This window comes from Amphiprion ocellaris, chromosome 1 (genome assembly GCF_022539595.1).
Source record: "Amphiprion ocellaris isolate individual 3 ecotype Okinawa chromosome 1, ASM2253959v1, whole genome shotgun sequence".
Taxonomy (NCBI): domain Eukaryota; kingdom Metazoa; phylum Chordata; class Actinopteri; family Pomacentridae; genus Amphiprion; species Amphiprion ocellaris.
Window position 1 is genome coordinate 3,377,318 of NC_072766.1, and position 23,647 is coordinate 3,400,964.

At 40.3% G+C, this 23,647-nt stretch overlaps 1 protein-coding gene across 3 annotated transcripts in view; it reads left to right on the forward strand.

Moving 5' to 3' along the window:
• Nucleotides 1-23,647, forward strand: part of fbn1 (fibrillin 1) — a 77,196-nt gene that overhangs the window by 37,530 nt on the left and 16,019 nt on the right. For all 3 annotated transcript variants that reach the window (XM_023265944.3, XM_055011265.1, XM_055011270.1), the window contains 22 exons: nucleotides 296-421; nucleotides 517-639; nucleotides 1,363-1,488; nucleotides 2,042-2,167; nucleotides 6,614-6,736; nucleotides 7,968-8,090; nucleotides 8,178-8,303; nucleotides 9,935-10,057; nucleotides 10,303-10,425; nucleotides 10,544-10,711; nucleotides 11,887-11,955; nucleotides 12,079-12,204; nucleotides 13,337-13,459; nucleotides 13,557-13,712; nucleotides 13,797-13,868; nucleotides 13,944-14,069; nucleotides 14,158-14,280; nucleotides 16,774-16,899; nucleotides 16,983-17,099; nucleotides 17,197-17,322; nucleotides 18,189-18,308; nucleotides 18,917-19,042. In XM_023265944.3, the coding sequence (XP_023121712.2) occupies nucleotides 296-421; nucleotides 517-639; nucleotides 1,363-1,488; nucleotides 2,042-2,167; nucleotides 6,614-6,736; nucleotides 7,968-8,090; nucleotides 8,178-8,303; nucleotides 9,935-10,057; nucleotides 10,303-10,425; nucleotides 10,544-10,711; nucleotides 11,887-11,955; nucleotides 12,079-12,204; nucleotides 13,337-13,459; nucleotides 13,557-13,712; nucleotides 13,797-13,868; nucleotides 13,944-14,069; nucleotides 14,158-14,280; nucleotides 16,774-16,899; nucleotides 16,983-17,099; nucleotides 17,197-17,322; nucleotides 18,189-18,308; nucleotides 18,917-19,042 (2,697 nt within the window). The remainder of the gene's footprint in view (nucleotides 1-295; nucleotides 422-516; nucleotides 640-1,362; nucleotides 1,489-2,041; nucleotides 2,168-6,613; nucleotides 6,737-7,967; nucleotides 8,091-8,177; nucleotides 8,304-9,934; nucleotides 10,058-10,302; nucleotides 10,426-10,543; nucleotides 10,712-11,886; nucleotides 11,956-12,078; nucleotides 12,205-13,336; nucleotides 13,460-13,556; nucleotides 13,713-13,796; nucleotides 13,869-13,943; nucleotides 14,070-14,157; nucleotides 14,281-16,773; nucleotides 16,900-16,982; nucleotides 17,100-17,196; nucleotides 17,323-18,188; nucleotides 18,309-18,916; nucleotides 19,043-23,647) is intronic.

Sequence of the window (23,647 nt, forward strand, 5' to 3'; positions counted from 1 at the left end):
GCTTTATTTTTTGTAAAATTTTTACTTGAGACATGTAGAATGAAGTGATTTTGACAAATATTATGAATTTAAGCTTAGATTAATTTTTTTTTCAGACAGATAAGTAGTTCAAAAAGGTTTTTACAGTTTCTTGCGCTAATAAATGTTGTAAATTTGGCAATTCTTAAAAACAGAACGTGCCTTTTAGACCTGACACGGTACTACCAAACTTAAATGGTGTGGGTTATGCTTACTGATTTTTTTCAATGTAATTGAATCCAGTGTGTGAGTTTGATCATGTTTTTGTTCTGTCTAGATATCAATGAATGTGAGTTGAGCGACAGGCTGTGCAGGAACGGCCAGTGTGTCAACATGATCGGCCGCTACCAGTGTTCCTGCAACACCGGATACAAATCCACCGAGGACAGACTGGACTGTGTTGGTACGCTTTCAACACCAGCTGCTTTCTTACACACATATATTCTTTTGTTTTTATCAGTGTTTTATGTCACCGGCGTGCGTTTTTCTGCCACTCAGACATTGACGAGTGCACCATCGAGAACGGAGGCTGTGAGACTTTCTGCACCAACTCGGAGGGCAGCTACGAGTGCAGCTGCCACAGCGGATACGCTCTGATGCCTGATCTGAGAAGCTGCACTGGTGAGTAGCTGTGTGTCTTGTCAGTCATAATTAAACCTAATTAAATCCTTATCCTCTTGAGTGTTACACACAAGGTGCATTCTTGCATCTACTTTTTGCTTCGTTTGTCAAGATGTGGTTGCTAAAGCAAAGTGCCTGTCAGCGCTGAGTTACATAGTTCAGATTTCCTATATAGTACACATATGGTAGAAGAAAAACACAGATCAAAGTGTTTGGAGAGAGCAGATTTAAGAGCAGCCACATCAAGAATCCTGGTTTATACAATAGAGAGACAGTGCTGTGATTTGGCTGTTTAAAGGAAACATCCACTTACTCAGACTAAACCTGAAGACTGCTCATTCGTCATTAACTCTAAATGTCAACAGGCATGCGGTTTGTTGGTTATTCTGGCAGATTGTGACAGAAATTCTTGCTTCAAAGGTGTTCAATTTGGAGAATGACAGCAGGATTTACATGCTCTGACTGTTGGGACTCTTATTCCTTTAATTACCACATATACAGACAGAGATCAAGGCAGTTCAGGGGTAATTTAAGAGTGATTTTTAGGGTTATTACACAAAGTTTGTTCTGTATTGACCTTAAAATAAAGAAACTAAATGCACACTAAGATGTTTTGTATAATCCTGTAATCTGAGTTACCCTGAAGAAGCGTGCATTGTTTTCTGTTGTAATTGTGAGTCTCCTGCACTTTGTCCTTTCTGATTTTCCCCTTTGCCTCCTCAGATATCGATGAGTGTGAGGAGAGTCCGGACATCTGCGATGGCGGCCAGTGTACCAACACCCCCGGTACTTACCAGTGTCTCTGCTTCGACGGCTTCATGTCATCTGAGGATATGAAGACCTGCCTGGGTAATGGAGCACATTTTACCTCCAGAACACCACGGCTTACACCCTCTGCAGCTCTGGAGTTAATAGATCTGGGGGGGTTCGCTGCCATTTCCTGAAACAACCTAATGATAATCTTTAAGGTTATCCAAGAAATGAGTCATGAGAATTAATGACTCAGATCTGCTGGTGAACGAGGAGTAATGTTGTTGTTGCTTTATAAGATAGTGAACATTGTGTAGAGCGGCGAGGAATGTGTGACATTTAGACGTCTGGTTTCACTGAGTGAGAAAACAAAAATCCCTGACATCGGTGACGTAAGGGCTTTTAAATGGGCTCGCACAAACACACGCTCTATTATTGCAGTATTTATTCCAAGTAAACACATTTTTAAGCTCAGTATAGTTCCTGATGCAATGCTTGTGAGACTTACTTCCACAGTATGTCATAGCTTATCAAAACCTGTTTGGCAGGACGAGTCAACAAACGCTAATTCGGTCTAATTAATTGTCGTAAACTTTCCTATTATTGTAGCTGATCTTTCTCCTTCCTCCTCTACGTTTTCCTCCCTGTCTAGATGTGGACGAGTGTGAGCTGAACCCGAACATCTGTCTGAGTGGGAACTGCGAGAACACAAAGGGATCCTTCATCTGCCACTGTGATCTGGGATACTCGGTGCGCAAGGGAACCACGGGCTGCACAGGTGAGCCAATCACTCTCAGACCCACAAACAAAATGTTCCGTCAGCGGAAGAGCGTGGACAAGAGTGAAAGAGTGAGTCAGTCGAGGTCTGCTGCTAATTACGGCTATGAGGAAGGTGTGCATGTGTGGCGTTAAACCGCATTAGTGAAAGTAAGTGGAAGAGAGAGGTGAGAAATGAGAGGATGGACGGGGAATGTCTGGCTAACCAGAAGCAGCTCTGACATTACTCACCCTCATTCTAGAGCTCCTGTCTGACCTGATGAGGAACACGCTTGCTCACGTCAGCGCACACGTGCACTATTATCATCAGCAGCAGCAGCAGCAGGAGCAGTGAGATCACTATCTTCAATCAGATGTATGCATCACATTGCGCTTTTGTTTATTCCTTTGTTGCTCTTTCATTAAACATTACGTGATGGTTGGAAGAGTCACTGCAGCACGTAATCACCTGCAGCGCTTCCAGAACACATAAATATAAAGTCCATCCGGGCTGCTGGAGTCCTTCGCTTCATTTGGACGCGCTTCTCGCCGAGCCAGAATTAAGTCTGATTTATAAGGCTACTTAAAAAGCCAGTGATTGAGGCGCTTAGCTGCGAGTTTGGCCACTGGTTTGGTCTCTGAAATGAGTCAGACTCCGGGTCAGCAGCAGCACGTCCTCCTTCAGACGCAAATAAACAGGTTTGTCTGAAGTGTGATTCACTCCCCTCCTTAACTCCCACTCCCTCAAAACATGAGCACACACACACTCACACACACACTCTTGCTCATTCTAATCCCATTAAAATGTCCATACAGTATTTTCCTTGTTTTGAGAAAGCTGGGATTGCAGCAAAGCAGCCGGTTCTGAATCACAAGTTTGGAATTTCAGCCCCAGACCAGCAAATCAAGACGCTAATTCCTCTCAGGCAGGCAAGATGTCTTGTTATAGAGAAGCGAACAAAACCTACTACTCTTTTTCGAACAGATTCTCATCAGATATATTCAGGCCAGAAAACAAAAAAAAATGCATAAGAAATGGGTTGTCATTGTGGAGTGGCCTTATGGGACCACGTTGGTATGTGTGGACTAAATGTTCTTGCGTGTGTGCGAGTGTTAATGAGTGAGCCCCAGATCTGATCCAGCTGTTGATGAAGCTCCCAGAAGGATTATTTCTCTTTATTTATTCCACAACACCAAGAACTCAGGGGCAGGGTGTTGAGTACTTGTATGTACACTTAAGAACTTTTGTGTCTTTGCGTGTGTTTTTGGAAGCGAGGACTGGGTGGGGATGTACTGGTGGAGTTTACAAGGCTGGGAGTTTCTTAAAGAGGGGATCAGAATAAAAGGTTAAGTGTATTGTCTTTATCATCCGATAGCTAAATGAGAAAACAGTCCAAAAAATCAAGTTTAAGCAAGACTTGGTGACTTTAAAAACAATAAAGTGAAAAGTTAAATTCTGAAACTATTAAGTAAACCCTTCATCACTTCAGTTCTGTCGTCTGGTTTGACCAGCAGCTTATGCTGACTAATGTATGCAACTTCTAAGTGGATATTATAACCTAACTGGGTCACTTTGGCTCTTTTGATATTTAATAGTATCCTTTAAATGACACTTGTGGTGATATTATCTCATTTACACTACTTTTCATGGCAAAACTAGCAGCTTGCATTGGCTGATCTTTAATATTTATTACTGAAACTGACATTATTTAGTCAGTTTGGCTGCTTAATGCCTACATGTGCATCTGTTACAGTACATTTTCGTATTTTCCATCATCCTGTCAGCGCCACACAGTCCTGCTTTAACTCCCTCTGTTTGTATGAGCTTACATTGGTCAAATCAGTCATTTATATCCACAGTGCGCTCACACTCAGCATGCAAACATTTGATTTATCAGTTGAAGCCCCAGCTGGCTGTTCTTTACATTAATATGTGTCAGTTTGATGAGAAAAGGAAAACCACAATCGATGATTTTGTTGAGTTTGGGAAAAAAAACGCTTTAATGGGAGCAGCAGGGGAACTTTTATTCCTTACGGTTATGATGTCTTATTCAAATTGAGAAGAGCAAAGCTGCAGTGTGAGAGAAGGTGTAGGAGCTAATTAAGACAATGACCTCTGACCTGTGGTGCACCTTACTCTGTATAAGTAAGGGTTTAACAGATAATTTGTTGACTAAAGTGCTAGATATGTGGAGAAAGGAGAGCTTGAAACGTTTGCTCTTGCGTTTGCTGGCTCTGTAAAGTTCGCCTGATGGTTGTAATTCGCATTTGGGGAATATTGTCATCACACATCACAGATTTTTCTCATTTTCTGCAGGCCCAGCTGATAATGTCAGGTCATGATCCTAGTTGTGTCAAAGCAGACACCAATGGAAGATGACAGTTTGTAGCCACGGACGAAAACTGAAAATTTGACACCTGAAACTGAGAACGAGAGGACTTAGTCTTTGGTGTTTCTTTGTTACCTTCGCTTCTAGTACGTGTTCCTGCATTCTGTCCGCAGGGCCTGTACTGAAATTAGGAAAAGGGTGATTAACTACGCTGCTGCTTTTGCTTGGAATCGGTGCAGAACCAGCTAAATCCCAAAGAGATGATCCCATCTAATGAATCCAAAGCAACTTCTGCAACTTGAAACAGACACATTCAGATGAACATGTTAGAACTGACTCACATGAACATTAATGACTTGTGTTGTCTAGTTTTGCTACTTTATGACACTGCAATTCAGTTTGATTTTATTTATTTAGCGCACCAGTTCACAACAGTAATGTGCTTTTAATCTTTATGTAAACTTTATTTAAATTGATTGTACCCTGCTAATTTGTGCTGCTGCCAAAAAAATGGATTCTCAGTCTCCGTGAGCCTTTTACTGGTTACATAAATGAATAAATATGTGAACATATCAGATATATAAATGTTAGATGTATATCAAAATGAGCAGTGAGACACAAAGAGAAATAAAATAAAGACAGGTATACAAACTGGGAGACAACCAGGTAGGCAGATGTATAATCCTCCACTATCCCTTTTCAAGCTTTTATTTCATCTGTCAAACATTATCCCAGTTGATCAAACCTTTTTTTGACACCATCTGCGACCGCCGACACGCATGCAACAGCCTCTCGTTTGTGCTTCCCATTTCCACATGTGTGTGTTTGCTGTGCGCTCTCTGTCATCAAAAAGCTCGGGGGAAATGATCATTTATTCCGTCTGTAATCCGGGAGATTCGTTCGCTCCCAGCCCTCATATTAACCCTGTCATCAAATGTAGTGTAAATACACTGTGGCCTCTCCTCAGGAAGACTGTAAACCAGCAGCGCTAATCTCTAATTGACAGTGTTTTGAATTACTACCCTCCCAAAGACAGACGCACAGAGAGCAGAGCAGCGATAAGTCCTCACATCTTGATCGTAGCACGACTCCTCCTGAAGTGTTTGCGGGACACGAACACACACTTAGACAATCCAAGCGGCAACACTCCGTCCTCAGGCTCAAGGCCGGGCATTGTGTTTCACAGGGTTGTGTTGGTTCCGATTAGCAGCCATCATTGTTGTGGTGTTTTATTTCCATTGTGCCACGCAGTCGAGTCATGTGAGAGCTGCAGGAGCCACATTCAGAGCATCTTATCACCACCAGCTGCCTCATAGAGATCCTGATTGGTTCCACCCTGCAGGATGTAAACAGCTTTATAGGCAGGGCAGCCTTTAATAGCAGCCAGTAATTGTTCCCATTAATTGTTTCTCATTTATTAGAATCCAGGGCCACATACAATAGCTCTCCACATACTGAGCGGTGTTCTAAGTGCCTCAATATTTCATCCAGTTCAGATGTCATGGTTTTGGCGTGGATGTTTGTTTATTTGTAGAGCTGGCACTGTACAGATTTTTATAGAAATTATATTTTGGAAAGATTAAATTTCCAAACTCCACATCTGGCGTAGTAAGAAAAGCAAACATGAGCATTTAAAGAAGGTATGTAATGTGCTGTTACAAGAGCCTCGTATGAGAGGTGCAAAGTCTGCGGGTCTGTGGGTGAACGAGGAGATCTTTGCCTAAAATAACCTCAGAAATACTCGCTCAGACAGTGCAGACAAAACAAGACGTCGGGTTTGGGGTATCATTCTCCTTCTTGGCTTTTTTTTCCTCTTTAATAGCTCTCTGGACGCACTCGAACAATGAAAATCCAGAGACTGGCTCTGCTCATTAAACCTTTGTAGGGCGGCTATTAGCATCAGACATCATGTCCTGGTGTCTCTTCTGCTCTGAAATACGGGTCTTCATGAACCAAGCCAGAAGGACTTAGCGCTGTCGTCTCCTGCTGCTGTCTTTATACAATTCAAACCAAGCATCAACTCGCTCCACGGCGCCAAGAGCCCCGCTGGAATGAAAGAGCAGACCCCAATCGTTAGACCATCAGAGATCTGTCTAGTTATCTTAACATGGCTTCTTGTTTGTTTCCTCTTTTGTCAGATATCAACGAGTGCGAGATCGGAGCCCATAACTGCGACAGACATGCGACCTGCACCAACACAGCTGGCAGCTTCAAATGCAACTGTGCTCCAGGTTGGATTGGCAACGGTCTCAAATGCACAGGTAAAAGCATAATCTTCATATTTTAACTCATAAAAATAAAAGAAATAACATTTTGTCTATATCTAGGAAAGATAAGGTGGGAAAATCTTGTTATAGAGATATCTGTGATATTAGGATAAAAATGAGTCTAAAAACCAACAGTGAGATGATTGTTTTAACAATTATGATCTGTGTAGCCAAAGTTTAATGTAGCTTAGAGCAGGGGTGTCAAACATGCGGCCCGCGGGCGAAACAGGGCCTCCAGAGGGTCCGATCCGGCCCTCAAAGTGTAGTAAGAAGACATTAACTGCAGATTGTAAATTAGTAAAACTATAAATTTTAAATAATTTCTAGACCATGACAAGTTGTTCTGATCATAAAGTAAAATACTAGATTGTTCATTGTTCTTTTGTCTTTTTCTGTCTCATTTTTACAATATTTTGTCTTGTTTTTGTTATTTTTTGCCTTTTTTTGACGGACTTTTGTCCTTCGTCTCACGTTTTTGTTGTTTTGTTTCTCATTTTGGTCATTTTGTCTTTCCTTTTTGTCCCTCTTGTGCTTTTTGTCTTATTTTTGTCATTTTGTGTTTTGCCGTATCTGTTGTTTCGTGTTTTTTTGTCTCGTTTTTGTCGTTTGTCCATTTTTTTGTCACTTTGTAACTTTTTTGTCTAATTTTTTATCTTTTTTTGTTTTGTTTCATGTCGTTTGTCTCATTTTGTAGTTTTGTGTCTCATTTTTGTAATATTTTATCTTGTTTTTGTATTTTTTTTGTCGTTTTTTTTCATCTGACTTTTGATCATGAAGTAAAAACTGTGTGGCCCACTTGAGATCAAACTGGAATGCATGTGGCCCCCAAAGTAAAATGATATGACACCCCTAGCTTGGAGTATTTCTTTGTGCCTCACATAAACGATTCACACTGATGCACTGGCATGTTCCTAGTCACTTCTAATGCTGTAAATATTCCAAAAAATGGCACTTTTTTATCCCTGTTTAATTAAAACTATAGTGCCCGGCTGTTTTATGCAATTATTTAGACTTTTTAACAAGAAAGATCTCTATATTTCTGAGATATTTCCAAAGAGATGAGCCTGTGGCACAGATGTGGTAGAAATGGACTTTTGCATTTGGACTTGGTTGTTTCTTGGGTGGTGCTACCAATAATAAAAATAAATAATATCATCAGGATTATGTTTTCTTCAACATTTGGCTACGTAAATGTAATCGCTTTCTGACTTTTGTTATATATCAGACCTGGATGAGTGTTCAAATGGAACGCACATGTGCAGCAACAACGCCGACTGTCTCAACACCATGGGCTCGTATCGCTGCATGTGCAAGGACGGATTCTCTGGAGATGGGTTCTACTGCTCAGGTCACACACACAAACCAGCCACATTTTAGCTTTTTAAAACACACCTGAGGCCACTTTGTGTTGATGGACTTTGTGTGTGGTTTACAGACAGTGACGAGTGTGCAGAGAACGGCAACCTGTGTGAAAGTGGCCACTGCCTGAACCTGCCGGGAGGCTACCGCTGCGAGTGCGACATGGGCTTCATCCCCACTTCTGACGGCAAGGCCTGTGAGGGTAAGACAACACAATCCTGCTATTCCTGACTATCCTGGTTCCAGACCGCTGAATCGGTGCCCACATCCTTAACTTGTGTTGAAGGGCCTGGTGTTTCTTTGGTGAATGGTTGTTTGTTTTCCTGTTTGGAGAAAGCCGAACCAAACACATGCTTGCCTTCAAACAGAACTCGTGAGGTAATGTTTTGGACATGGGAAGTGCACACTGTGCTTAGCAGCAATGTGGCTTTAGTTGTAAGGACATTTCTGTGGTACTGACAAGAACAATAGAACTTTTCCTGTTCAGAATGGAATGATGAATGTTAATTGATTAGCTAAACAGGAATTTATCCTGATGCAGGAACATAATGAACTGGATGGCATGAAATACTCTTATGTGCACCAAAGAAATACAATATTTTTTTAGTTTGAAGTGCAAATTGTCAATGTATAACTTTTTATTTAAGTTGAAAAAGCAGATTCTTACAATTCCAAACCATGCCTTTCCAATAGTTTCATTTTTTGCATCACTCTGCTGTTATTGCACTAGAACAACAGGTGTAATTATAATTATCTTCACAATATTAGATAAAGAAAGCATAAAAAGAAAAGCAGATGAAGGGAGACGGTTGTATATGATTACTGGTAGAGTCAAGTAAAATCACACCTAATGGGTTTTTCATACTCAGTCCATTTAGTCCAGATGTGATAGATCTTGTCTCTTTGCACTTTTGGGGAAAATGTCAACTTTTCCATAATGCAACTCTTGTGTACAATGTCAGTCCATTCCTCGACTGTGGGCAGTTCTACTTTTAACAATGCATAACTTTTTGCAGTTTATAAAGACTTTATAGACTCTGTACAGAGTAGTAAATGCTACATAACTGAGTGGTAATTGAAGGTCCTTCTTTCTGCACTGAAAGCTAATTCCTAACATCCTGCTTGGTGAAATGATGTGTACATTGATCTAGAGATATCTTCAGGTGAAATGCATGAGCTGCATGTTTGCATGAATGTTGTTCAGATTTTCAATATGTAGCAATCCCACAGGCAATAAATAATTTAGATATGTTTCAATTGGGATGCAGCTTGAATGAAATATTAAGGTGACGTAAGGTTGCATGCCGATAACTGCTATTGCAGACTCGCATATGAACACATTTACGATCGGCAGCAGATAAAGAGATTCGTGCTCCCAGCGATAAGGCCTCGCTGGATTCATCTGAAGGAGCAGACTGACCTCATTGTGCTGATGTGTCAAACACCCTGAAATAACCTGTCCAGTCCTCCCTGCCTCAGCTCAGGCCAGACTGGACAGTAATGGCTTGTGCAGGGTTTAATGATGTGGAAGAGCACAATTTCATGACCTTGGCTGCAGCTCTGATAGTGTATGTGTGTGTGTGTGTGTGTGTGTGTGTGTGTGTGTGTGTGCGTGTGTGTGCGTGCGTGCGTGCGTGCGTGCGTGCGTGCGTGCGTGCGTGCGTGTCTGTCTGGATGTGTCTGGGCACTTTTTTGCCCCAGAACTGTCATTCTGTAGCAGAGGTGAGCGGCCTTCACTTCCTATTGCTGGCTGCCAGTTTTCCACCATGATCCCATGATCCTCTAATCCCTCACAGCTGGGTCTCTCCCTCTCTCTCCCTGTCTCCTTTACAGACATAGACGAATGTACCTTTGCTGGCATCTGTGTCAACGGACGCTGCCAGAATATCCCAGGACTTTTTAGATGCGAATGCAACATTGGTTATGAACTGGACCGAAGTGGAGGCAACTGTACAGGTGAGACGGGTTGAATCCAGCCTGCCCTCCTTAGTGATACTCTGTTAATTCCCCAGTGAGATAAATGAGCTAATGAAATTTGTGTTTAAGAAATGGAGCAGCAGCAGTGAAGAAATGAACCCCATGACATAAAAAGCAGAAGTTACTGCACCTCTCTTTGCTGTTGTGGCAAATAATGAAAGATGCTCACATTTTTGTGCAGATGAAGACATTATATTCACTGTTGCTTCGTCTTTCTTTCTCAGACATCAATGAATGTGCAGACCCGACAATCTGCATTAATGGAATGTGCATTAATGTTCCCGGAAGCTACATCTGCAACTGTCCGGCAGACTTTGAACTCAACCCCACTCGGGTGGGCTGTGTAGGTGAGACTCAACAAGAAACAAGTTCTCGCTGCATGTTTGGTCTGAGCTTATTGTGGAAATAATTCCAAGGCAAATTTCCCACCTGTATGGTTGAATACCTGCATGTACGTGTGTACAGATACTCGCTCTGGAAGCTGCTATCTGGACGTTCGCTCTCGAGGAGACGCATCGGAGAGTTTGGACTGCTCCAACGAGATCGGAGTTGGTGTTTCCAAGGCATCGTGTTGCTGCTCGCTGGGCCAGGGCTGGGGAAATCCATGTGAATCATGCCCCTCCGTCAACTCCAGTGAGTCAGCATGTTGTTACTTGGACTTTGCGTGCATGATGTCAGTTCATTTTTTCTTGTACTTCAGTTTAATTGCAAGGTTTGTGACTTGTAGCCAGAGATACAGAGCAGCAGCACACCTCCTGGCAGCTATCAGTGAGGCTTCACAGCTGGGAAGTGAGAGTTCCACACTACGTTGAAGGTGTTAAAGTTTACATAGTTAGTTACCGAAGCATCTAATTCTGCAGCTGATGGGCTAAGTGATGGGGGAGACGTTACATTTCGCTTCTTACTTTGATAAAAACAAAATTGTTAATTGTATTTATAGCCTAGCAGGCAACAGAATGTCTAATAGTTAACACTATGATGAAACTGCTTCTGCTCTGTTCTTCCTTATCTCACATTAAGACCAAAATGTTGTTGTCACTTAGTCGTTACACTGTTGAGCATCACTGAAAGTAAAAGTGTAAGTTGCGGTAGACTCATGTTAGTCATAAAAGTGGGCGACCAGGGAGTTTCTGTTTTGAAATATGCTTGAAAAATGACTTTTGAGCATCACTGTCTGCCAACGTGATTTAAAGGTCACTACATTGGTTCAACAACCCTCTAAAATCCCACTATTAGTAATTTTGTACCAGACGGTGCAGTAAATCAAGATTTTCTCTCTGTCATATAGCAGTAACATGAAACATCCTAACCATAGCAGCAACATATAAACATACCAGTATAAATCAGGCATGATACGCCTTTTCTTGTCATGCAATGACTGTGTGTTTTCTGTAATTGCTGGTGCTGGTAAAGATGAGACGGCTTTGTGAAATTCACTTGGAAATTGCCAACAGATGGTTCAAAACATTACTGGGAATGACTCATCCTTTTCAGTTCAAGGAAATGCTTGCTTCTATGACAAGGACCCAAACTTTTTCTGTTTCGTTTTGTAATTCTGAGTAGCTGCAGTCACGTCCGGTCCACTGGGCTCCGTGGAGAACTCTCAGATCTGAGATGGCTGATCAGAAAAAAGCACAGCAGAGAGTTAAAAGGAAACAAATCAATGATCAGAAACGTCTTTTTTGCTCGATTTGGAGCCTGATTTAACTCAGCATCTCACCATCCGACAACTATTACTGACAAATGCTGCAACAAAGCAACCTTGTTTGTGTGTTGAGTGTGATCTGGTGCTGTGTTTTGCATTACAGCTGAGTACAAAACACTGTGTCCTGGAGGAGAAGGCTTCAGACCAAACCCCATCACTGTCATCTTGGAAGGTCAGATTTGCTGTTATGTGTTTGTATAAAGTTGCCTCTGAGCAGACTTTCATTCAGACAACACACACACTGACCCACAAAGCCACTGAGTGTTTCCTTTCTGTCTCTTCCTCTTTCTGGCAGACATCAATGAGTGTCAGGAGCTGCCAGGCTTGTGTCAGGGAGGACTGTGCATCAACACCTTCGGCAGTTTCCAGTGTGAATGCCCAAGAGGTTTCGCCCTCAACACAGAAACCAGAGTGTGTGAAGGTATTACACACACTCATGTATTTGTGTGCAGCCCCACACACACACACACACACACACACAAACACACAGGTGACCTATCGCTTCTCGAGCTCTTTGCCCCGGGACGTTTCGGTGAAAGGGAAATTGAGTCCAGGCCTTCGTTTGGCGACACATGGAGAGAGAGAAAGTGGAAGAAGCACTTAGAGCGAAAAGACAAAGAAGAATTGGAGCCCGTTGTCCCGTAGACGACACTGCAGCTCATTCTAGCTCAATATGTGTCTGCTCCAGTTCCCGTCTAACCCAGCAAAGCTCACTGAGGATGATGAGACAGCTGAGCGCCTAACTGTGTCCAGAGGAGCGAGGCTCTGATGTGGTCGGCCCTCTCCTCAGGGAAGTACACCAAGTCCCCTGTAGACAGGCCAGAGATGACGGAGGGAGGGGACGAGTGGAGGACTGAAAGATAGAGGGAGGGGGGAAAGAAAAATGAGAAGGGTGTTTAGAAAAGAGGAACAGAGAGGAGAGCTGAGGGTTGGACAATGACATGTAGCTGGTGGCATTTTAATTAGTGTGTTTGTTGGCCACAAGAACTAAAGCGGGTGTCTGCTCTGAAGAGTCCAGGACTGCACATTTACTCCGTCTCTAATCACTCCACTGCACAGTTTAGGCTATTTTGCAGAAATGTTGATGGAAAAATGACTAGAAATAACAAAAAATATGAATGGAAGAGGTATTAATAGCAAATTCTACCCTGTATCCTCTTGTACTTATGGCAACATTAGTTAAGATGATGTTGAATTTTGGGAATATTGTACACTTAGCTACAGACACTGTACATACGAATGAGCCCAGAGGAATAATAGTGCATATACATGTGACTCGGGTAAAAGCTGCACATTGATATTGAATTTAGTGGGGAATGAAGTCATGAAATGACAAAAACAGGACAGTTGAAGGGAAGGGCATGGATCATAATATTTTGCTTGCAGATCTTTCTCTCGTTTTTCCACATGGGACATTTTTTATCTGGATGTATCATTTATTGCAATCAGTGCAGCTTCAGATGCTCTTTTATGCTGTAAAGAAGAAAATAAGCTGTAAGACACCCTAACTACCAGACATGCATCAAAACACTGACTCATTTCATCCTGTGCAGATATCAACGAGTGCGAGCGACCAGGTATCTGCGGCCCCGGTCAGTGCTACAACACCATCGGCAACTACACCTGCATCTGCCCTGTGGACTACATGCAGGTCAATGGAGGGAACAACTGCATGGGTGCGTCTGCGAGCTGCACTTTTAATAACTTGTTGCTGTCCTGCGGGGATATTTTAGTGTTTAACTTTCTCATTCTCCCCTATAAACACATGCACAGACATGAGAAAGAGCTACTGCTACAGGAACTTTTACTCTAACGGGACATGCGACGAGGAGCTGACCTTCAACATGACCAAAAAGATGTGCTGCTGCTCCTACAACATCGGCATTGCATGGAATAAACCCTGTGAACAGTGTCCGATGCCCGCCACCGGTGAGGTCTCATGCATAGGCAAGCGCATATTTCTGCAGGAGCTACAAGTGAGCTTTGATAAACTGATATCTTGTGCACCCTCAGATGAGTTTGCGGTCCTGTGCGGCAGCGAGAGACCAGGCTATTACATCGATATCACCACTGGACGCGTCATTGGTAGGATTATCTCATTTAAAGTTCATGGGATGAAATGGAATGTCTTTTCTTGATGTCGTCTCTTCTTTGTGATAGATATTGACGAGTGCAGGGAAATCCCAGGAGTGTGTGAAAACGGAGTGTGCATCAACATGATCGGCAGCTTCAGGTGCGAGTGCCCCATCGGCTTCATCTACAACGACAAGCTGCTGATCTGTGAAGGTAGTTCCTGCACTCCTCTGAGTTTCTGCTTTAAATCCTTCCTGTGTCAGAGACTGTCTTTTAAAACTTCTGTCCCTGTTGTTGTCAGATATCGATGAGTGCCAGAATGGACCGGTGTGCCAGCAGAATGCAGCCTGTCTGAATATGCCAGGAAGCTACCGCTGCGAGTGTAAACCTGGATATCGCTTCACCCCCACCGGACAATGTCTAGGTGAGGCCGTGTTCAATTGTGACCTTTTAACCCTCGTGTTGTCTTGTGGGTCAAAATTGACCCGGTTTAAAGTTTGAAAATGTTGAAAAAATATATATATTTTCACAGTAAAACTTCTGATGTCCACATTTTCTACATTTTTGGGAAATCTCTAAATATTTTTTGGTGTAAATAAAATGTTAAAAATGTTTCTTAAGAACATTCACAAAAAAATCAACCAAAATCCAGCAAATTTCGCTGGAATTTGGTTGATTTTTATGTGAATGTTCTTAAAGACAATATTACGTTTTAAAATATATAAGTTTTACTGATAAATATGGAATCACTTTAGATATTTTTAGGATTTTTTTGGAAGATTTTTACAAATTTTTTGAAAATATTTACAAGAATTTTCTTGCCAAATTTGGGGGATTTTTAAAAATAAAACTTTTAAGGGAAACTTTTAAGGAATTATTGGAATTTTCTTCCTGAAGGTTTTGCAAATTTTCAGAAATTTGGGGATTTTTTTTGCTGAATTTTTGGATTTTTTTTCAGACAAGGAAACAATATTTTCTGGTCCTCGTAAATGAGGACAACAGGAGGGTTAAAGAGGCGAAAGATTAAAAGCTGTCAGTGCTCATTCAGCTTACAGCAGCTTTGTCAGCTCCTATAATGACGTTAGTGGAGATTATACAGAATTGGTGGAAACATGGAGCAGGATTAGAGAAAAGATTGGAAGTAGGAGCCAAAAAACTGCTGCCTTCCATGAGAACGACGCTAACTTCTCCAGTCTTGCCTCCTCAAGCTATTGTATCAAACTCAGTTATGCGAAACTCTTTGAACTGCACATTTTTTTGCCAGTTATGTGCCAAAGATAAAGCACCAGAGGCAGCGCAGTGACAGCAGGGCCGAGGGAGAATTCTTCATGGTGGGCTTGTTATTAAGGAGGAGAGAACGTGAAGCATGTGTTGAGCTGTCGAACATGTGCTGCAGCATATCTGAAACATGTTGCTGTCAGTCTGGAGAGTCCTAGCAGATAAGCAAATGTTAAATCAACATCCTGTTTTGCTTCCTGCTTTTCATGCAAGTCCCAACGTCAAAACAGGCTCAGACTCCAGTGAGAGAAAACTGAAACTGTGGCAGCTGCAGATAATAAAGATTTATAATCATGACATGCTTTTCCTTTAATTAAACAGTAATGATGCTGCACTGGTTTCCCACTCTATGAAGCAATACAATTCTATTATTAGTGATTGTCTGTGGCTAATGACAAATATCTAAGCAGTCATTAAAACCACATTAAACTCTTACTTTAATTATGTGAGTTGTTTCACTTTGGGTCAGTTACACTTAAAGCCGCAGTAGGCAGAAATCTGTGTTTTTTTGTTGTTGTTTTTTTCTTTTTGCAGTGTAGGCAGTTGTTGCCACAGCTGGAATAGCAAGTTCTCCTGCAAGATTTTCTGTCATTAAATTAGGCTTTTCAACATCTGAGCGGACATGCATGCACAGCTGCATGAAGACAACCAATAGGAGCAAAGCCTTCTCTTTGAAAATACCTGTGATTGGTCAAATGTAAGATATTCTAAAGTCGAAAAACAGATACAATCAAAGGTGGATGAGTCTGAATTACAATATACTGAAAGTTGCTTTTTATGGAATTGTTGCCAAATGATGCTAAAATTAACTGCCTACACCAGCTTTAACTAAATACCTCTTTAAACACGTGCTGAGAAATCAATTTTTGCGATAATTAATGCTTGACTGCAAGTGTTTATCTAGCCAGTCGCCCTACTAGGTTTCATATAGATGTCTCAGTGAAGTTGAAAAGTTTGAAAAGTTTGCAAGGCAATTAAAACATACATTCACATTTATAGATTTTAAAAATATATACAGGATGAGATAGTTTGATTTTAAAATATTGCTTATTTTAAAAATATTTCTTCCTTGACGTAACTAATAAATTGAAAATAGGGGGAGGGACACAGGATAATATTGTTATCAAATCAAATTGATTTATAAAGCACATTTGTAACTGCAAGAGTTGAAGCAGAGTGCAGTATAACTGAAATAGCAACCCTTACGGCAGTAAAACACAATTACTATAAAACATATCTGGATTAAAACACAATAAAGTATTGAAAAATTAAAGATATAACACAATAAGGAAGGAAATCAGAGTGTCACGCTCAGCTGGACTGAATTTTAAAGAGAAGAGGTGAGTTTTTAGGAGTCACTTAAAAGTTTATGAAACGTGAGCAATTCTTACATGAAAACTGTTCCAGAGATTAGGAGCAGCCTCTGCAAGATGTTGGAGCATCTAGGAGGATAGGAATGATCATCCTCAGTGCTTCAAGTGTGGAATGAAGATTTAAGATATATAGGATTTTATAATAATATTGATCAAGAGAAGTGCTGTGACTGCAAAGATGACTGATTTTTTTTTAAACGTCCCTCTAATTAAGGCAGCCTTTTGACTTTTACACATTGTGATGGTTGTTTTCTTCTCTTTTTCAGACCGTAATGAATGCCTGGAGACTCCTGCTGCATGTAATCCCGGACAGTGCATCGACACGTTGGGGAGCTATCGCTGCATCTGCCCCAACGGCTACAAAACGACGCGGGACGAGTCGATGTGTGTCGGTATGTGTTGGGTGCCGTCGGTCGTGAACAGCGTGAGAAATGTGAGCCACAATCTGAGATGTAACTCTGCTTTCTGGTTCCAGATGTGGACGAATGCGAGAGGCAGCCCTGTGGAAACGGTACCTGTAAGAACACCGTGGGCTCCTACAACTGCCTCTGCTATCCCGGCTTCCAGAACTCTCACAACGGCGACTGCATAGGTGCATAAATCTGGGGAAGTGAGGGAATAAAAGTGGGAAAGAATCCAGAGAGCTGCAACCTTTATTTGACATGTTGTTGTGTTTGTGCGTTGACCAGATGTTGACGAGTGTTCAACGCAGAGAGGCTTGTGTAGAAACGGACAGTGTGTGAACATGGTGGGAACCTTCCTCTGTGTTTGTAACGACGGCTACGAGTTAACGTTAGACGGCCGACTCTGTTCAGGTAAGAGACCTCTATTTATTCATTGTTTATATTCCTATAAATTAATATAACATCACTCCATTCCCTGGCGTACCTCCACTGGCTCCCTGTCCATTTTAGAATTAAATTTAAGATTTTATTCATCACTTTTAAGGCTGTTTGCAGCTTTGATCCTCTGATGGGGCTGTTCATGCTGCTCCAAAGTCGAGGCTTAAATCTAAAGGTGGCTGTGCTTTTGCCATCACTCAGCTTTAGTTCAACCTTCCTGAGGAGATAAAGCTGCAAAATTAGAGTTTTCTTTTAAAATACTTATTACAACCCATTTCTATAGACTTGACTTTATGGGATGGTGTTGGTTATTGTATATCTTATTCCATTTTACCTTTTTTTACTTATTTATTTTCTTTATTTAATATTATTAACATTGCTAATATTATTTTATTAATATTATTTCTCCCCTGATTTTCATAATTGTTCCTTCGATTTTCTACTATTTTCTATATTTCTATTATTCTTTAATAATAATAATAATAATAATAATAATAATAATAATAATAATAATAATAATAATAATAATAATAATAATAAATTTTATTTATAAAGCGCTTTTCCAAAAACTCAAAGACGCTGAAATTCTTTATTTACTCTTTAATTTATTATGCCATATTTGGTGCTTTTATTTAATTTTTTAAAAATGTGTATCCTTTGGCATTTTGTATTGATTTATTTTGTAAATCTTTTCCCATGTTGAACTCTTTTTCTACTGTTTTTCTTCCTGTTTGGCCATTTTATTTTATTTTATACATATATGTGTATATATTTTTAAATTAATATGGATATTATCATTATTTCTTAGCATATCCCTCGCGTATTCCCTTTTCCCCCAGATATTAATGAATGTGCAGTGAATCCAGGCACATGCGGTGCAGGAACTTGTCTGAACCTGGACGGCTCCTACAGATGTATCTGCCCACCAGGCTACTATCTCCACGAGGAAACCTGCGAAGGTACGGCGGCCTCAGGCCAGTTCTCTCTGCATCACGGTCAATAAACATAATCCAAAACTTGAAAAATGAAAACAGGAATTTCTGAAGTAATAAAATATCTGCACGCCATATATCTGCACCACAGGCAACGCTTACATCCAGCACACAACGTTACAAATCACAGCTTAGACCAGCTCTGCTGAGGTGTACAAGAGCAGAACAAGCTTTGTCGCCGACTCCTTCTTTTCACACACACCCCTCGTCTTCCCTTTCACACTTGGGAGTGGGCCTGAGCCAAAACACTTGGATTGTTTATCCAGTGGGGCTGATGAAGAGATATTCGGCCGACTTCAACACATTCCTGCTTTGTGCTCTTTTCCTGGAAGGAGAAACGAACAGCAACAAATTCTCAGCATCAGCAGCAGCTGGTCATTGTGAATAATGAACATGTGACTTTGAGGATATTCCAGATGCCTTTATCCAAATACTCAGTCAGTGAGGTTTTATCATGTTTGAATAGGCGGTGACATCGTGCTAAGACTTCATCCCTGCAGCTTTAATGGTAGTTTTAATGTATTTGATTTGTAAATTCGATGAGGTGATTGATGTTGTTCATGTTTGTTTGCCAGACATCGATGAGTGCTCCCAGTCACCTGAACTCTGCACATTTGGAACCTGCTCCAACACCGAAGGAAGCTTCACCTGCTTGTGCCCTGAAGGCTTCCAGCTCTCTGCCTCCGGACGCAGATGTTTAGGTAATTTCGAGGTGACAGGAGAGAAATGGTTGAAGGAAACTATGGAAGTATCTTTGCATCATCTTTACACTGCAAACTGGTGGAGACGAAGCAGCAGTCAGTGGTGTTCGACTTTTCATGATAGCACACTGTGTTCCAGCTGGTTCTGCTGCTGCCTCAAAAAGGCCAAGGGTGGCTCTGAACAGATCACTTTCCATTTCCTCACTTGTGTGTGTTTATGTACATATGTGTGTTTTTGGGGTTGGGTGGGGGCGCGCTGAGCCCTCTGTTAGGGAGTTCCCTCTGCAAACACTGAAGTGATGACATCACCAGTTCAGTGAGGCAGTTTACAGTTTGCATTTCGCTTTTCTGTCCAGAAGTGCTCGACTGAAGGTTGTGGGATAAATGGGAGGAGCTGGGTGGAGAGTGAGCAACCCTGGCAGCGAAAGAAGGTCAAGGTTTCTGGACAAGGATGAAGTCTGTCCCGAGAAAATATTTGGTTTTGTTAAACACGATGACAGACAGTGGAGACAATCATATTGACACCAGTGATGAAAGTCATTTGATGGTTATATGTGCACCTATACTACCAATGATTGAAGTATTTTTTTCAAGCTCTAACTCCTCTTGCTTTTTGCTCCTTTCAAATTTTTAGTCAATGAAAAAAAGTTGAGTTTAAAACTACTCCGGTCTGCTATAATGAATAATGAAGGCCACACATCATGCAGATGTCTTTTAACATTTTTTTGCTCCTCGGTCAGCCGGCACTGTGAAAACTATGAAAATAAAAACATACAAACATTTCAGAAACACACAAAGTTTCACAAACGCGTCTCTAATAAGAGGGATTCCAAAAGTCTTTCAAGCTAGTTATCTGTCGTTAGACGGATCCCACATGCTGGCTTGTGACAACACTGTATTAAACCATCCATACAACGCACTTCAACAAAAAATGGCAACTAATATGAAACAAACAAAACTTAAAAGTCCCAATTACCATGTGTACCTCTGCAGAATAGTTAGATTTTAAGCCAAACATCAATTTTTAAAGGTGTACATTTACCTTTCTTAACATCTTATTTATTGCACTTCCAATTAGTTTTAATGATCTTATAAATTCAAACATTTATGAAATGATGACAAAAAACAACAACCTTGAAACCAGAAAGTCCAAAATTACTGTCTTTTGGACAGTTACAGAGTTTATTTGATCACAAAGATGGAAACATGCAACGTTTTTCAAGTGCACTTAGGTGTTACCAGTACTTCACTTCATAGATATTTCACCACTTTGTGCCCACACTTGTCTCCTATCTGCTCTGTGCAGATACAGTTCATCCTAGTTCAGCAGCAAAAGTCCCACAATTTTTGTCATCTTACTTTTGATTGCAGCCGAGTCTAATAGTAGCTTTCAGTTACGCAGAAGGGCAGAACTTTTTGTTTTTCACAGAATCTAATTAGTGAGAAGGCTTATTTTTCTTACTTTTCAAAGACATGCAGAATAAACTGAATTTGATTAAATATCTTCATTTTAAACTTAGACTTAAGTGTTTTTCCCCACCTCTAGTCACAGACGATCATTTTAAAGACTGTTGGACAGTTTAAAATCCAACGATTCTTTCTGTTTTTACAGTTTCTGATTCTGACAAATGGTGGAGTTTTGGCATCTTTTTAAAGACAACATGCTTTTCAAACCTGCTGCTGAGGTTTCAGGGTTTATGGGTTATATCAGTTAATTTCTAAACCTGAAGGAGATAAATTGTAATTGGACATATACAGGTTTAATTACAGTCGGATAATGGTTAAATATAGTATACATGTATTAATTATATGTGCTAACCAGTCTTTTTCTCATAAACCACTATATAAGAATGTATATTGGGGTTTTCCATAAATTTCGGATTAAAGAAAGATTAGATAACTTTTATTAAACAGTGGCTGCTTTTGCAACAAGTGATAATGACTGCATAATGTTAAATCCACAACCACAGTGCTACAGTAGAACAACTAGAGAACAATAGTAAAGTCAGCACGCATATTTAGTCAGTTATACAGCTGCATATAAGGTTTGCTGGTGATAGCTCAACAGTTTATGAATTCAACTTTTCATCTGGAGGACAAGTTACATAATTTATGCTTGAAAATGTGATATAGTTTGCACACATTATACACACACACAAACACGTTTATCTCCGTGTGCACTGTGGTGAAGTCAGTTTATGAGGAACTGTAATTGATGACATTTTCGCTTTGTGAAAAAGAGGAAAAAACATGTTAAAAAGTCACATTTGGCTACAAAAACATAAATAAGACAGAACAATCCAGTTATTGAAAGTAGAGAAACATGTTGAGAGAAGGAGATGGATGACATGAAGCACCAGTCCTTGGCTGGAGCAGTACTTTGGATTTTGCAGTGACAGTATATTAAATGTGTCTAAACCACTTGGCCGCTAGGACTCTCCAATTAATGATATGTTTTGAATTATAATGCTGTAGTGGTTTTGCAAATTAGCATAATCGTGACCATTAAATATCCGTCACCACACTCACCCCCACTCAGATCTGAGTCACCACTGTCAGCGCTGATTTATTTCAAAGCTTAATTTTCCTAATTTATTAGTCTGTTATGCTATTTTTCACTATTAAATTCTCTCTCCCATCTAAAAACAACCAAGTAGCGTTGACATTATTGGTGAACATGTCAAGAAAGCGCGATTTTTCACATCATATATATCAGTGGTCGGACTGCAACATTAGAATGACACTTGCGAGCGTTTGTGAGTGCGATGCACACATGCACACACTCACACAAACGCTCACGCAGCGGGTGCGCACGGAGAGCCATCAATCTCTTTTGCAGAAAGGCTGACAAATCGGTTTCATGGCAGAAAGTAACATGACACTCTTTGACATTCTCCTCGCAGCGCCAGGTGTTCATGTATGTGATCTTTGCCTTTGAGCCAGGTGTGTGTGCATGTGTGTGTGTGTGTGTGATCTATGGCGGTCAGAGAGCTTATTTGTGTTGAGTTCACTGAAGGCCAGCGCTAGCAGGAGAGCACGGTCATATGCTTCTCATTATAAGTAAGTGCCTGTATAGTCCTGCAGGAACAAGACGAGCACAGATCAGAGAGTGGAGACAATTAGCCAGCCTTTCTTCTCACTGCAAATACTTCAACACAAAGTTAAAAAAAATGCTTTGAAAGAGAAATCTTTCTCAATACTGAGTGTAGTTTTGGTCAATTTACTGTAAGTACCAATAAGCATAATTCTATAAGTCAGGGGTGTCAAACTTATTTCAGTTCAGGTTCCACATTCAGTCCAATTTGATCTGATTTGGGCCGGACCAGTAAAATCACAGCATAATAACCTGTAAAAAAACAACAGCTCCAAATCTTTCCTTTGTTTTAATGCAAAAAAGTACATTCTGAAAAGGTCCACATTCAAAGAATTATTATTATCTTTTTACAAAACATCATGAGCAACCTGAAGTTTCTTAAGAAAATTAAGCTCAATTTCAGCAACTTCATTCCTCAGTTTATCATTTACACATTACAACTTACAGATCTCAGTATCTATAAAGGCACAAAACATCTAGTCACAGGTATCTGGACCTGATTGATACCGTATTTTACTTTATGATCAGAAAGATCAAGGTCAGACAAAAAAAAACAACATAAACAAGACAAAATGTGACAAAATGAGACACAAAACAACAAAAATGAGAAGCAAAATGACAAAAAAATGAGACAAGAAACAAAACAAAAAGAGACATAAAATTTGACAAAACTTACAAAGCGACAAAAATGAGACAAATGACACAAGCGAGACAACAAATACAAAACAACAAAAATGATACACAAAACAATGAATAAAGCAAAACACAAAATGACAAAAATAAAGCAAAAAAATACAAGTGAGACAAAAAGGAAACACAAAACGACAAAAACAAGAAACAAAAGGACAAAAACGAGACAAACGACAAAAATCTGGCAAAAAAAGACAAAAATTAACAAAAATACTACAAAAATGCGACACAAAATGACAAAAGCACAATGCACAATCTAGTATTTTACTTTATGATCAAAACAACTCATCATGGTCTAGGAATCATTTTAGATTTACAGTTTTACAATTTGCAGTTAATGTCTTTGCAGTTTTTACAATTGACAAAGTGGGACAGATTGGACACTGTGAAGGACCGGTTTTGACCCCCGGGCTGCATGTTTGACACCCCTGCTATATACAGTAATAGGATTTTTCTTTTCATTTGCTAACACAATTTACTGTAGTATATTTAACAGAGAACTGCATGAAATGGTCACATTTTCTTAATATAAAGGTAAATATAGATATTATTTATATCTCTCCTGCCTCCCAAAACCTCTAGCAGCTTTGAAAGTCTTGTTGTCTTTACAAAAATTACCAAAATTACACCATTTATCAGAGCCAGAAACTAAAAATAGAATGAATCATTGGATTTTAAGCTTTCCAACACACTTGAAAGGCATTAAAGGACGGAAACTGTAAAAATAATGAATTGTCAGATTTTGAATGTTCCCACGATGCTCGAATTATTCACCTGTGTCGAGTCGTTCCATCAGGAATAGCTCTGTTCTCCAGAAATAA